Source organism: Ambystoma mexicanum, chromosome 3p (genome assembly GCF_040938575.1).
Source record: "Ambystoma mexicanum isolate Mex_15411 chromosome 3p, UKY_AmexF1_1, whole genome shotgun sequence".
NCBI classification, from domain to species: domain Eukaryota; kingdom Metazoa; phylum Chordata; class Amphibia; order Caudata; family Ambystomatidae; genus Ambystoma; species Ambystoma mexicanum.
In genome coordinates, this window is record NC_090925.1 from 523,904,768 (window position 1) to 523,920,922 (window position 16,155).

General features: G+C 48.9%; 1 protein-coding gene across 2 annotated transcripts in view; it reads right to left on the minus strand.

Moving 5' to 3' along the window:
• Nucleotides 1–1,577: 1,577 nt before the first annotated feature.
• The window catches only part of TNNC2 (troponin C2, fast skeletal type), a 42,679-nt gene continuing 28,101 nt past the window's right edge, over nt 1,578–16,155 (minus strand). The window contains exons 1-6 of one of the 2 annotated variants that reach the window (XM_069651224.1): nt 13,925–14,177; nt 12,867–12,921; nt 8,681–8,824; nt 8,003–8,117; nt 4,203–4,339; nt 1,578–2,293 (exon numbers count right to left, since the gene is read on the minus strand). In XM_069651224.1, coding sequence (XP_069507325.1) covers nt 2,262–2,293; nt 4,203–4,339; nt 8,003–8,117; nt 8,681–8,824; nt 12,867–12,921; nt 13,925–13,933 — 492 coding nt within the window. In that variant the 5' untranslated portion in view covers nt 13,934–14,177 and the 3' untranslated portion in view covers nt 1,578–2,261. Of the gene's footprint in view, nt 2,294–4,202; nt 4,340–8,002; nt 8,118–8,680; nt 8,825–12,866; nt 12,922–13,924; nt 14,178–16,155 lie in introns of those variants that run through there. The other variant, XM_069651225.1, reaches the window with a different exon arrangement.

The following is a 16,155-nucleotide window of genomic DNA, read 5'->3' on the forward strand; positions in this document are numbered from 1 at the left end:
CAACATGAGGGGAAAAAATAACACATATCTTGAAGGGAGAGGGGTGCTTTTTTGGCAAAAGCATCTACTAAAACAATGTGTAATTGTATCAGCATTGTACACTAACTCTTTTTTAAAAGTAACAATGTTTATTTGTAATTATCACTTCTATTGTTCATAGTAGTCATAAAAGAACAATGCACTGAGCAAAACACATTATCAAAACCTAGAATAACCCTATGAATTATGTTCTGATAGAAGGTTATCATTTCAAGATGGCACTCTTTTGAAAAACCCATAAAGGACAAGGGGGGGACCACTAACACCAGCGTGGAGTCCAGCCTGCTTTGCATAAAATCAGAGAGCATTTGGGGAGAATAACACTGCCAAGAGATCTTTATAGTTGACAAATATGCATGTGATGAAAGGGTTGCATGCTTGACTCGTTAAGCGCGTAAAGCACACTAGGGTTGGTGCTCATTTCGTTTTTGTCAACACTGACATTTTTGGAACATTGAACCATATATGTACTGATTCAGCGAGCCTCCGGATGTGGACGCGAGGATAAAATGGCTGCCACATCAAACACTCTGCTACGATCCAAGAACCATTATTTCTTTACCTGTGCAGAATTTAAGTCACGCCTCGTTGTAAAGCCCACTTTCACCTCGTTCTTACATCTAACAATCCACAAATAACAGAAAAATATGCAAAACCTTTTGGTTCAAAAAGGCGTTCCTTCCCAGGACTCTATGAACGAGTGTTGTACTAGCTAAAAAGCCCATGATGAACGAGTCAGTGTTTAGAATATTTTGACATGACATGATCCCTGTTGTAACTTGTTTACTTTCCCTAATAGGCTTAATATAATACGCACTTCCAGTGTCTATTTTGCACCTCCTCCAGTCCTACCATGATATGATATGTTATTTATAACACGCTTAATACCCAGAGGTTTCTAAGCGCTGACCCGGGGATCGAACCTGTGTTGCTTCTTGTTGTCTTGTTTCCAAGGAGAGCACGTTGCCACTGAGCTATCCTCCCGGGACATTCTTGGCAGGGCAAGAGTGTCATACAAATAAAATAGATCATTTATGGCAAGAAGCTGTCAGGGACTTGATAATCAGATGCCTGGCCACCCTAGACTGTCCTCTTTCCACTCGCTGCTTCATTGCTTGGGAATCTCCTCCCACATTGGGAATGTATAAGGTCCATGGCTTAGGTGCAAGGTGAAGTAGCCATAATGGGTCATTGCAGCACGCTTAATCCTAAGATCTTGCCTGTTACTACCTCCCACCTCCAAAAAAACCTGCCCTGATTGGTTTAGCTTGCGCCTTATGGAAAGTCGAGTGAGGTGGGCATGCAGATGCACAGGGAGAGGAAGCAGGGTTACTACACATGCACTTACAGTATGAATGCGCAGTGCCAGCTTCGCTTAACTTTGGCGGAACATCTGTTCAAAGGAGACGTGGTTATCCCACAAAATGCCGATAGTGAGGGGGGTAAAGAATTAGGAGTGCCCCAGTCACCATCAAGGTATGCGCCTTTCAAACTGCCACTCCCTCCAAATACACAGAAAACGCCAAGGAGCAAGCACATTCTTTAAAATTGTCACCGTTTAATGAGATCTGAATATTATAAATAATGTTACGGAACGGTTCTGGGATGAGAAGTGGGATAGGCGAGAGAAACAGACAGTGAAATGACTGCTGAAAGGACAGAGGTACCCGCTGGGTGATCTCGTCAGCCATTTTGGAAGCAGCTTGCTGTAGAGCGCAGAACTCAGAGAGGGCGGCAATGGCGGATGTACTGCGGCCGAGGGCTCCTCAGAGTGCCAGAAAATATGTGGGGCACTCCAGGACTTGCCTGAACTTCTGAGCGGCAGGTGGCTTCATGCAACAGGTCATGTTGAGCTGATGGGGAAGTTGGAAGGGTCTAAGGCCCTCAAGGACACGCCAGATCTCCTGAGAAGTAGGTAGATTCATGCAACAGGCCACGCTGGGCAGATGGGAGCGGCATCAATGGCGTTCGGCATTTAAGGACAGGCCAGGTCTCCAGAGTAGAAATTGTCTTCATGGGGTAGGCCCTGGTGAGCAGTCAAGAGGCAGCAAGGATGTGAGGCACTACAGGACAGGCCGCGTGAACGCTGCAGTAGTCTCTTCACGGCCTGTTTCAAGGTGTAGAGGGAGGTGCTTGTCAGGGTGTGTGAAAGGTGCAGCACGTCTCGAAAGGCCGGGGAAGTGACGGCAGCAGCAGGGCCTGGTAGAGGAATGTCTTGTTGCTTATTGCACGCCCTCCATCATCTTGAGGAACTCTGCAGGGGGGAGGAAGGAGAGAGCTGTCAACATCAAATCCAGCGATTCGTCACTGTGCAAACTCACATAACGGCACATGGCTATTGCGATATCACCCTACACTAACTACTCCCTCGACATACCTTCCATTACCATCTGCAAGCAACTGGGCTGGGTAAAAGTGCCACTCTCAAGATGGAGGAATTCAACCATCGGCAATGAACGCGTAACAAAAATATGTACCCTCACTAAAGTGAAGTCACACAGTGACACATTGCTGAACCATGGAACAGGAGCAGCCACCCGTCAAACCTCATCACAGGAAACTACACAGCCAGCTGCCATCTCAGTTGAAGGAGTAGAGCCAACTATCACCTTTCCAGGAGCAGAAGTATATCCTTCCTTCATAGGACCGTAGGAATTTAGGCCACCTGCCCATCACTGACCTTTGAGATTACAATGTCCCAACCGTCATGTGGCCCAAAGAGAAGAACCTGTTATACCATCCTTCAACGTTTACACAGAAACACTTGCTCATGACATGACTGAGCCAACCCAACCAACCAATCACGTGCACCCATGGCACGTATAATAGACATTACCACTGTATGAAGTGCATACACCCACCGATGGCCTGGTGGTGGAAAAACACTACAAATCACCTTACCAGAAGACAATCACCTACCCAGGTAGTGCCCGACTAAGCAGCACGAGCACCTATGATGATGACACTGCAGCATGAATCCATTCCCCATTGCCTAGTTCCGTTCATAGAGTAATCCACCCAATGACCTCCAGAGATGCACAACCATCTGTCGCTTGCCAATAGCACACCCACCAACTAACTGTGAATTAAATACAGATGCCCATTGCCTGACTGCATGTCTACAACAGTCCTGTATCACATGATGCCATGACAAAAGTGCCAAATCTGGACCAAGAACACGCCCACCCAACACCGAACGCTGAGGTACGTTCATCCACCCAGTCATGGGCTGCATGTACTGAACAGCCCAAACCATCACCTGATGCTAGTACAAGAGTCAATGTTCATCTCCTGACTGTGAACCAGGAACACCCCAACCATCGCCTGATGCTAGTACAAGAGTCGGTGTTCATCTCCTGACTGTGAACCAGGAACACCCCAACCATCGCATGATGCTAGTAGAAGAGTTGGTGCTCATCTCCTGACTGTGAACCAGGAACACCCCAGCCATCACCCGATGGTAGTACAAGAGTCGGAGTTCAACTCCTGACTGTGAACCAGGAACACCCTAGCCATCACCTGATGCTAGTACAAGAGTCGGTGTTCATCTCCTGACTGTGAACCAGGAACACACCAGCCATTACCTGATGCTAGTACAAGAGTTAGTGTTCAACTCCTGACTGTGAACCAGGAACACCCCAACCATCACCTGATGCTAGTACAAGAGTTAGTGTTTAACTCCTGACTGTGAACCAGGAACACCCCAGCCATCACCCGATGCTAGTACAAGAGTCGGTGTTCATCTACGGACTGTGAACCAGGAACACCCCAGCCATCACCCGATGCTAGTACAAGAGTCAGTGTTCATCTCCTGATAGTGAACCAAGAACACCCTAGCCATCACCTGATGCTAGTACAAGAGTCAGTGTTCAACTCTTGACTGTGAACCAGGAACACCCCAACCATCACCTGACACCGAGGTATGTCTAGCCGCCCATTGCCAGACTGCTGGTATAGAACTGCCCACTCATCCCCTGACACTTGTCGAAGAGTGAGCGCTCGCCTCAAGACTGTGAGGCAGGAACAAGACAACCTTCACCTAACACTGAGGTAAGTCCAGCCACCCATTGCAGGACAGGGTTTATCGAACAGTGCCCCCCCCTCACATGCAGACACAGCCCCCCAACACTTGACCATGGGGCCAAAGGTGCGCTTATTCTCACCATCAAAGTCGATTTTGCCGTCATTGTTTTTGTCTCCATCCTTCATGAGTTCCTCAATCTCCTCTTCCGTGATGGCCTCCCCAGATGAGCGCAGGATCTCGCCCAGCTCCTCTCCATCAATGTAGCCATCGGCGTTCCTAATAGAGGGGGGGAGGCGACAAGTGAACTGGGGTTATAATGGGTCTAGGGGAGTATTGCGGACCTAGATACTTCAGCCCTGGAACTGGGTGAAATAGTTACAGTTGCACATCACACATACTGGCACAATTAACAACAGCTGGCAAGAATACGGCTGAGAATAGGCGAGTAGCTCGCAGGATAGGGGAGCCTGGTGAGTGACGTCAGAGCCCGTGTTAGCCCTTTCCGGAAATGCCACCATTAAAAATAAACAATGGACTGCAGTGCATGGGTGATTATTCTGCATGTGACATCCTTTCACCCACGCTCCATCAGGGACTATGGCGGCAGCGATGCCAGGGTGCTTCAAGCACGCATGCTGGTAAGAGGAGCGGAGGCCCACGTGCTGCTCGAGTTCCGGAATGCCAGTCGCTGCCACCAATCATAATAACGTATACTCACAAAGTGCACAGATAAATTAACCCGGTATTGGTTCATAGTCGTCACCGCACACGTGTGCTTCCTAAACTCTCGTTGTTTTTATCGCCCACATAACGTTCTTGGGTACCAGGAGGGTGGTATGGCTAGGTTAGACTCTACCCCCCGAGAATGTCAAATGAAGTTTACCAGAGGACTATGAGCGACCAGGAACACCCCACTACCTTCCTGCTAATGTTTAGGTCTCACTTATTCAATTGAAGTGACACAGGCTACAAGTGCCAGAATGCAATTTGAGGAAGGAAAGCCCATGGGCGCCCAGGTGGCATGAAGTTATCTGTTATCCGTATTTATAATGTGGCACGCAGAGCACACATGAAACTGCCTCAACATGTCTTGGGGAAAGGGCTTATCTAAACCCTGGAGTGAGCATCACATAAAAGAATGGGTAGGTGCACAAGGGCCTGTGATTTTAGAGGCTTGTGAACAGGGACCTCATTTGGGGGTCCCTAGGGGAGGAACCCCCATGCATCCCCTGGCACTGCTTCTGCAGCCCCTTGGGGAGGGCTCGGTCTTCAAAAATAAATAATTCCAGTTTTGGGTTTCCATAACGGAAATAATGTATTTTTGAAGTCTGTGAGAGTGACTTCAAAAATAAATGATATTCAATCTGAAACCCGAGCCCCCACAACTCCCCAGAACATGGATGGCTCTGGCTCCCGTGCTCTGCTGAGCATGACAGGCCTTGCGTGCGAGCCGGAGTACAGAGGGTTAGGCAGGAGTGGCTAACAAGTGGGGCCTCAGGCTAATGTATTTGGGCCCACCGCAGTGACATTAACATCTGTAAATGCCCACACAGCGCTGCTGAGTGGGCATTTACACATTGTGGGTGGGCCGTGCCTGTGCAGTCCCTACTGTGTCTACACCTCTGCTGGAGAATGGGAGCCAGAGTCATGCCTGCAGAGGATGGATTCTGGAAGGTAAGAAAATGTTTTTAAACGTAAAAGTGTATATGTGTGCGTGTGTATATATCATGTAATGTACATGTGTGTATATATCATGTAATGTGTGAATGAGGGCATGATGTTTAGGTGGCTGGGCATGCTTGGGTGAGTGAATGGTGAATGAGTGCATGTGTAAATGAGCAGTGGCGTGTGAATGTGTGTGCTTGTGTTAAATACCTGGATTACTCACTTGTAATCTTTATTACTCCTAGTCCCATTCTTCCTCGTCCCAGTGCTTGCCTTTAAAGCACTTTGCTGCATACATACGTACTGGTACGAAGAAGAGGGACGTTGAGGTAATGCTAGGCTGAGGAGTTGATTTGGGGGGTTGGAGGAGGAGAGTGGGAAGGAGAGGGGGCGTGTGCAAAGGGTAGGGCAGCAGAGGGGTGCACTAATGCATAAAGCTCATCAATGATAAAACAGGCATGATATGTATTAGTGGCTAGACTGGCATTTTGGTAAAGCCAGTCTAGTCATTTCTTACTGTGGCATGACATTTTTACTGGCCATCTATAGTAAAATAGGCATGACAAGTGTGTTTACCTGTCTAGCCTGGCATTTGGGAGCAGCCAGCCTTTTCTTACTGTGTCATGGCATATGTTCTGATCATATATAATGAAGTAAGCATCATAAGTGTTATTGCGTGGCTAGAATAGCATTTTGTTGCAGCTAGTCTAGCAATCTCTTACTGTGGCTTGACATTTTGTACTCGCCATTGCTGCTGATAAAGCAATCATGTTAAGTGTAATTACCTGGCTAGACTGGCATGTAGGTGCAGCCAGTATAGCCTTTCCTTACTGTGGCATGGTATATTTTTCTGGGCATCTATGATAACCTAAGCATAAGTGTTATTACGTGGTTAGACTGGTATTTTGGTGCAACCCATCTAGGTGTGTCTTACTGTGGCATGGAATGTTTTACTGTGCGTCATCAAGGCTAAAGCAAACATGGTAAGTGCTATTACTTGTCTAGCCTACATTGTGCAGCCAGTTTTGACATGCTTTCTTACTGTGAATCTGCATTTTTAAAAACAAAGCAGTAACATAGCTCACCGAGTTGAGCGCTCACTGCTGCAATCGATGTTTGATCTGCAGGTTGCAGCTTTGAATCCCGGCAAGGCCAACATAGCCTTTCATTGTTCCGAAGTTGATAAATGAGTACCAACTACAGATACAATGATAATTGTGCTTACATATGTACTATGTACAGTGCTTTGGATGAAAGCGCTATATAACTTGCAAATCATTATCATGAATTAAAGCATTAATGCTCCTGTGCATTGTTGGGACTTGCATCTATTGGATTTTTGGATAATGTAATATCTCAGCAACTGGCAAAGTAGGGGCTCTACTTAACATATAATGACAATACCTGACATGCAGCTATAACTGGCATAATATGGAAGTAACTGGCCATACAACGCTCACGTGGCATATCTATGGCAGTGCCTCTGCCTATGTTGATTCTGTTAGATTTAACCCTATCATATCATGACCCCATCCATGGCATATGAAGGCATCACCCTTGTTAATATGTGGTTGGTATCTAAAATAGTGTTGCCTGCTTTAGTACCTATCCGGTATTTTAAAAAATGTACATATATGTACTTCTGTTTTACACCTGCAAGCCAACTCCGGTGGTGTGACCAGGGTTAAAGAGGAACTGAAGCCCCCCAGGTCAAAGGTCATGCAACATCACTTCCTATGCTATCATCAGGTGTGTGATGTCACTTCCACTAACACCGACATTTTGGTGAATCGACATCCCTGCTTGTAAAGCGCTGCTGAGTGCTGAAATGTGGCTGAGCGCTACAGACTCCCCACTGAAAGCTGACCGTTTTTCAATAAGGTCACGCAGCACGTGGTTCGATGACACTCATCCATCCACTCGATTGTTTAGTTTACATCACTGCCCCTTCAACCATCATCTTCATAATGAGAAAAACTAAACCACAGGTAGAAAGAAGCCCTTTTGTTTTTCGCCAACATCACCTTTCATGCTAGGACGTGTAGGGCAGTATTAACATCAATAATCGAAAAAGGAAACAAGTCCCAGAACTCGAAGTGATTTCGGTGGAAACACAAGACTTTGAAAGTTTGCGCGTGACGTGGGCGCCCCCTGGCCGCCATGCCAGGACAGTGCAGGTGAGTGCAGTCCCTATCTGCGTTCACCTAGGAGCCGGGAGTGGTCCTCGGTGAAGAGGATGCTCTGGGAGAAGGAGGGGGGAAGGGAGGGACTCACTTGTCGAAGATGCGGAAGCATTCGGCCAGCTCCTCCTCACTTTTGCCCTGCGCGTCCTCCTTCATCTGGTGCACCATCATGACCAAGAACTCCTCGAAGTCGATGGTACCGCTGCCTGGAAGACGAAATGGGCAAGTTCATTCAAAACACTGGGCGGCGGGGGGCATGTGTACAACACCCGAACGTCTGCATGCCCCCAACCGGGGCAACACTTCAGCTACACGTGCAACCGTCGCAGCACCCCCTACACTCACTTAAAAACCCCAAGAGTCAACCCCCGTCACCTGGAAGCCCCCGCACGAGGACAGCTGAACGAACCCTCACCCCTCACATCATCCCAATGCCCGACTCTCCACGGGCAAATGTGACCCCGCCCACCGTCATTTCTCTACCAGGGATCCTGTCACAATCTGGCAAAAGCCTGGCTCCCCCAAAAGTAACAGTGAGCCCGTGCCGCCTCATATGTCATCTATACTGCACCCTGCCATACAGTATTACAGTATGGCTCCCCCCACAGCTGAACCGCGTCCTTCACATGTATGTACGAGGAACCCTGTCACATCTGGGGCTCTCCATGGGTTTACCCCTCATGTCTAAGCGTGGTCACATCCAATCACACAGGCCTCCTCCGTGAGTGCAGCTGAACACATGCGCCTGTTGGGGGAGGGGCCAACTCACCATCTTCATCTACTTCCTCAATGATGGCGTCCAGCTCTTCCTTGGTTGGTGTCTGGCCCAGCATCCTCATGACTGTGCCCAATTCCTTGGTGCTGATGTCACCGCCGCCATCAGTGTCGAACATGTCGAAGGCGGCCTTGAACTCTGTGGGAGAAATTCACAGCGTGCGTTCACAATGCAGAATTGCAGCCCAAGGACACACAGTACAGAGCTGGCATGTTACACCTGGTTCGTGCAGCACTCTTCCCTCCCACCCCCCACTCTTTCCTCCAGCCTGGGATCAGTTCGGTGTACGTTTAACTCCTGCAATGCTATATCCTTCCAACCTGAAGGTTTGGGGACATGGAGTCACTAGTGGGCCTTTCACAAAACACGACACAGCGCTATATATAGGGTGACCAGATTTAAAAAGTAAAACACCGAGACTGGACAACTAACTTAAAAGTAGGACTATCTCTTGAAAGTGGCTGTCAAGGCACTAGACTTCAGTAGCGTCTGTAGGAGAATGGGGGTTTAAGTCTTACTGTTCAAAGTAACACATATAATCAATCACAAACTAACACTATTTTAAATTTTAAAATGCAGCATTTCTTCTGTGCGAGATTGTGCATTCCTGCCTGCCAGCTATGAAGACCTGCTACCAAAAACCAGGACCATTGCATTTTCCAATGGGACCATAATCTTGAGAAAGGGGGACAGAGCACCAAATACCGGGACAGTCCCGGCAAAACCGATGTCTGGTCACCCTAGTTATTTACCCACCGCCCTCAGAGACTAGGACAGAGGCTGGCTGGCCTGCAGGGAAATTAGAATATTACCCAAAAGGCTGCGGAGCCTCTGAAAGGTGACATTACACTAGGGTGAAGGGATTTTACCATGAACAATAGGGACATTGTTGACAATGGATTAGACTAGACATAAAAGAAGGACACCAACGATGTGACAGTAACAGAGCAGCATGGGTAAGCCCACGGATAGGCTAGAATCACTAGTATATATTTTTTTGTGTGTCATGTCCTCTAAATTTCGGCTATATTTAGGCATTCAGCGCCATGTCATCCTTAGTGCATACTTTTAAGGTGCAAACATAATAAGTAAACATATTTGTCTGAGTTTTGGGGACTTTGTCACAGCATAGTTGCATGCACAGTTAATGATATTGTCTACGGGTGGCACAGTTGGAACAATATTGTGGCAGTGGGTGTGTGCACGCGTTCTGTCACTTGTATTCCTCCCTCTCCTTTGCACCCTGCCTTGTTTTCTTCACTCTCTCTAACACTATCTCTCTCTGTTGCGCGTTCCCACCCCACACCCACCCATTCTTTCATCTGTTCTGCTCTTTTTATATTCCGAGCCCTCTGGTTTTCTGGCATTAAAAAGAGACGCGGACGTTTCCACTGTCTTTGTCCCTGAACCTGACCTGCGTTCACCCTTATTGCTCTGACCAAGACTTGATTGAAAGCCCTTTTTAGTAAGTGGGGAATGTGACTATTTTTACAGAAGCATTTGGGGACAAGGGGACATACAGTGCGAAAACCAGACTCTTATGAGCCACTGCGCCACTGATTTGCCCCAATCTCACTCACGGAATGCATTCACACCTGACCTGTTCTCTGAAAATGATAGTGGAATAACAGCCCCCCTTCAAGATGGATTGTACAAATTGAACACAGGGGGAAGGATAACATATTTAATTCTAAAAATAGCCACTTAACGCACTTGTTGCCAGTAATTGTCAAAGTATTGCCAAACTATCTTAGTTTGTGTGTTTCAGACTAAGAACACTTTCTTTCCCTGTGGTTCAGCTTTTGGGGCTGCTTTTTCAAGTAACTGGAAGACTTCCTTCTTAAGATGGCCGACAAATTTTGTACAGCTTAGAACTGATTGGCAGAGAGTTGAAATCCTAGTACTCTTTCTATTTCTGTATCCCTGGGGGACCAGTCTATTTAAGGGCACGTCTTTCTGTGACATTGTCTTCCTTACAAGGTGAGGACAGACTTCTTGAGGGTGGGGGTGCTGCTATAGCATGTCTTGCTGTCATGTCGGAGGTATGTAGCACACCCTTCTATTTGACGAAGATGGATAGGAAGGCAGTGCAAAGGCTTCTGGAACATGCCTTGCATATTTTGAAACTCTACACCTGGAGCGATTCTGAGAACATGGTCCTTTACTCGCCAGCCTTTTGCAGAGGGCCCGTTATTAACCTGGTGTAGTCTTTCTTTTTTTTAAGCTACTTTTTTTTATTGAAGCCTTGCTATATTATTGGGGTTATATGTAGGGTATTAAGATATGTTAAGATCTATTGTTGAATTCATTGACCTTCATCAACCAAGGTTAATATGGGTGAAGGCCCTTTCCTGGTTGTATCCTATGTCACGGGGTGGCAGGGATATCATGCTCCACTCCTGGTCTTTCTGTTTACACGCCGTTCTAATTTGCTGCCCCTGTGCGATTGTTGAAGTTGAACCACCACAGCAACGCCCTGAATGAGCCACTTTGTTGAATGAAACCCCAGTGTTGGCAACTGTGTGGCTTGGAATTATTCATTAGAATGGGTATTTTGCGAGCATTCAGGCTCTGCTTGAGTTTGTTTGTTGAAAAGCATCACACTAGATCAGTGGTCTTCAAACTCTGGGGTTGACCCCTCCCCCGCCCCTCTGCACCAGGGGTCCCCGAAGGATGTCTGGGAAGGGTGGTGGGTTGCGACACTCCGTAAAAAGGGATTACAGAGCTGTTTTCAGTGAAAGCATAAGCACTTAGTAGACAATATAAGCTGTTACAGCTTGTGTGGGGGCCCGGAAACCATATTTTTACTCGGTGACTGAGGGAGTCTCGATATAAAAAGGGTTAAATACCACTGGACTAGATGCAAGCCGGAAGGCTATGAGTACTCTGGGGGCTATGCCCTCCAAAATGAAGGTAACAGAAGAGCTATGCATAGGAACATTAGGAAGGGGTGTTTTTCATGAGATTACCTGATGACTCCATGTCATCACGGACACATGGCCCCATCCCGGGTTTTCATTTCTCTGCCAGCTTCATTCTGGGACTTAGAGTCTTGGGTCACTTTAACTGGAGATACTGGACTTTTAGTGAAACTAAAGTGAAAGCAAATCTGGGGACTGGAATGGAGTGTCCGTGGTGACATGGAGTGCTCTAGTGCCATCAACTGAGCTGGAGAGTTTTTAGAAGGCACATTTTTGTACATATAAACATGAGTCTTCCAAAAAGCACAGATGCTTTGGGACTTTGCTTAAATATGTAATGATGTGCCGGGGCTGTGTGGGTGGTGGGGCTTGTTTTCCCGGTGTGAAAGTAGCCCGTGTCTTCCTGTCACATTTAGTCTTCTGCTTCAGAGCCCTCACGATTAAACCTGCAGTCCTTATTCCACCCTCATGCGGTGGGGGCTGGACAGGCAGGGGTGTTGCTAGGTCTGGTAAAGATCCGGGTCTACACTAATGTCGGGACCGTTGGAACTGGGGGCTAGCTAGTCTTTTGGTTGTAGCCTCTGAGATTCTATCCGGGGCTACAACCAAAAGACCGGGGGCTATAGCCCCCTCCGCCCGTCCTAGCAACGCCTCGTCCAGGCAGGCGTGTGTGTCAGGGAAAATCAGTGACAGAAACAGGTGTGTCCCAGGCTCTGCTTTCAGCACTGGAGGGCGGCATTCTTCACCCTTAGAGGGCGTGAATTTAGGGTCGAGGGGGACTATTTCGGTGTCAGGCTAAACCCTCATTAACAAGACTGACTTTGCGACACCCCGCCAACTCCCCTCCACCGGACGCTGGCAGCCTGACTAAGGAAGTGGAGAATGTGGGGGCGTGACTGAGAGGCCCCCACGAGACCCTGATTTAGAGGGTTCGCCCCTCATTTTTTGGGATCCACTGACACGATGCTTGACATGATGCTGCGACATATGTATCAACCTAATTCATTTGCTTGAATGGTGGGAGTGGGCACCCCATGTCGGTGTGAGGGGGGTCTGTGTGGGGTTATGTGGGGGGGGGGGCAACCCCCAGCATATGAAGCGTGGCTTTATGGAGATGGAATGGTTGCAGGAGCTAGGTACAGAAGCCACCCCCCTGCACACACACACAGGAGAGGGCCCTCGAGTACCAGGGCTGCCCCCACACCTGCTCCCCCTCCCCCATCGCCGCGGGGCGCAGCTGCCGTGTTCGGGGCACTCACCCGCGATCATCTCTTCGCTCAGGAAGGAGCGCGCATCCTGCTGCTGGTCTGTTGGCTGGAGGGGGAAACAAAACGACAGGTTAACAAATTCCGCCAGAGGGCGCTGCTTCTAGCCACAAAGCGCAGACCACAGGGAGCTAGTCACAGCCCACGTGCACCGCACAGAGCAGCGCGCGCACAGCACACACATCCGTGTCCACTCAGCTGTACACAACCATCAGACATCAAACAGATTCAGCAAGCAGCCCGGGCATCAGTGTGCGCTCACGGAGCACACACAGCAGAGTGCCCACTCCCGACACAACACTGGCTTCAGACAGAGCTTCCACACACAATGCAGAGGCACCGGGGCTCTCGCCTTAGGCAGGAAGAGGTAGCAATGACAAAACCTGCCATGATTCAACCCTGCCACCCTCCACTCTCCATGTCCACATGCCAACCTTCCCCTCACACAGCACGGCAATTAAAACGGGATGGCAGGATTGTGTATGGGTAAAGGGGGGTAATGCATACACAGCAGAGACCGTATACCCATATTGCCAATGTGTCACCTTCAGTAAGGTAACATGTAAGGGCTCTACAGAAGTGGCCAGAGGTGTAGGCTAGTCCACTGCAACAGGCCTACAGCATCCCACCCCTGTGACATACACACGAATGGTGGGTTCCGAAGCCCGTCATATGGCGGGACCACCCCCTGGATTTGGAGAATCCTCTGTTTTAGGGGTTCCGTAGGTGCCTGAATAAAAGGATCAAACAACCAAAATGGCGAGTGCGCGACGGGGGGCTTCCCCGAGTTGAGCCCGGCCGCCTCCTCAAAACAAGCAAAACCCTTCTAAGCATGGTCTGCGCTTGAAGGGTGATTCCAAAATTCAGATGCAGAGGGGAGCTCCATGACCCCCCTGGTAGGGAGGCCTGCAGGCGGGAAGCCGGGGTATCCACAGCATGTAAATCCAGGGTGGGATTTTTCGGACATCAAGCTAGGGAGCGAAGGCGGCTTGGTGGAGGGTGCCCCTTCCATGAGTTCCCCTTCTGCCGCAGCTCCAGGGCAGGGCACTAACCTGAGCCATGGTGGCGGTTTCCCAAGGCCTGCTGCACCTTGGACGGTCACACAACGTCTAACACAGGGCACTGGCTCCCCGCTCCTGTGCCTCAAGATATCTGCCGGTATTCTTAGCAAGGAGGCCAGGTCTCCTTATAGGGAGCCCAGCAGGCCTGGGATTGTGTTACTCCTTGACCAGCAAGGCCCCCAACTCTGACTATAGCAGCGCCCGGAGTAGGGCCGGTGTAGTCGTATGACACGCATCTAAATTTACCCAACTGCAGACGGTGCATCCTCCTGGGCGGTGGTGGGGGGGTGGAGAGCTCTCAGGTTACCGTGTGTGGGTCCTCGCCACTCCCCCAGGTGAGTTGTAGCCTCCTGGGTGGAGGAATACAAGATACTCTCTAATATCTTCATCTGAAGTAAAATGGAAGGGCCTTGGGTTGATCTTCACCAACTCTGCCCCCGTGTAGATTATTGCATGTATTGTGAGTGTTACCTGAGGCCAAAGTGGACCATTTAAGAACTCTTCCAAATGTTCTTTCTATGCTTAAAAGATCTGAACACGACTGTGACATTGCGAAAGTTTAGTAGGTTAGGGGAAAAGAGTTAGTTTGGCCTCCTAAGCCTCGCAGTGCCAGAATGCCCCGGGTGAGCTACTGGGCGAAGCCTCACCCAGCATAGAGTGGGTGGCAAGGGGAAGGGATAAGTGGGCCTGGCAATACATGCATTATGATGTCACGTTTTAGGCACCAGCTTTTAGAGAGCCCCATTCTGCGTTTGGCTATTGTGTTTTGGGGTGCTGAACTTTTTCTTGACGCAGTTGCCATTTTTACATTTGTTTTGCACGGCAGCTTCTTGGGAGAAACACGCTTTGAGTTTTTTAGTCAACTTCCGACTGATTTTCAATTGGTTTGGGCAACGTTACCCTCCAACCTCTACAACGTTCATTGGGGTAGAGTCAAGGCCCCAGATTCATGGAATTATTTGCGCGTAAAACGCAGATTTGGGCGCCATTCTGCCCGAAAATCCCCATACCTCAAACAAGGATTTTCATGCAGAATGGCACGCAAATCTGCGTTTTAGGCGCAGATAATTCCATGAGTCAGGCTGAAGGACTTTTTATTTGCCTTTTTTATCTGGAGCCCCTTTTCTCATTTTGCTCCCACGCCGATTGTTTCTAAAGTCTACTTCTCGAGAGCTCATAGAAGGGCCGCATGGGCAGAGCAACCAGGGCAGAGGGCAGGGGAACGCAGGCAGTGCCAGTGATTACCTTTGGATTTAGGTGGAAAGTGTTGTGTTTGTGGGGGAGGGGCGTATTTGCCAGAGCTGAACATATCCGTTCACTTTCTCCTTTGCAAGCACACGAGTTACCCCCAGAATGTGTTGCTCTCTGACAGGCAGAGGCGTAGACACTGGTTAGACCCGATAAACACCCCTTGTGGTGTTGGTTCTATGGCACCTTCCACACAGATGGGAAATACAGCAGAGATGACCTTCCAAGCGAACCTGCCATGTGCAGGTCAGACCTGCGCTTCGCCAAACGCGTGTGTATTTGGTGTATTTAAATAGACTTTAAACTGTCTCTCATTTACACACAAACATTCCACATGAAACCTTAAAGGGGGGTAGCAGCTGTCGCATAACACTTAAGCGGTCACTTAATCTCTCAAAGCTGTCGTTTGAGTCCTCGGAGATGAAACTGCTTGTGATAGAAGTGCCGTGGTGGGAACTTCACCTTTAATTAAAATGGATTCGAAAAATACTTGGGTGGGGGCGGGGGGAGGGGCACAGCAAGAATTTGACATTACATGGATACAGGGCATACACTTCACCAGGCGCCAGCAGCCTCTGTCTAGCCATCTGCTGTGGACTGCAACTACCATCGGCCCTAGCCAGCAGAGTCAATGGCGAGGAATCATGGGAGTCATAGTCCAAAAGACTGTGAGAGCTGCAGGTGGCAGACCCCTGCGCGGCCCCCCTCCCTGGAGTGTGGTGTCTGCAAAGCATGCGATCCTTGTAATATGTAAAGTTTCAGGGGTGGCCTGGCATGGATGGGGGCATGTGTGCAAGGGGCCATCACAGCTGATCTGGGTGCTGTTTGTCATCTGTCCATTCCAAAACGGCCAGAGACGTTTAAGTGATCCCTTCGCCCTTCGGCTGTAGATGCACCCAGTACTATTAAATGGGGTTATGTCTACTCATAATGCAGCACTTAGAAGCTGGAGGAGTCCAGCATTGGAGCTATAT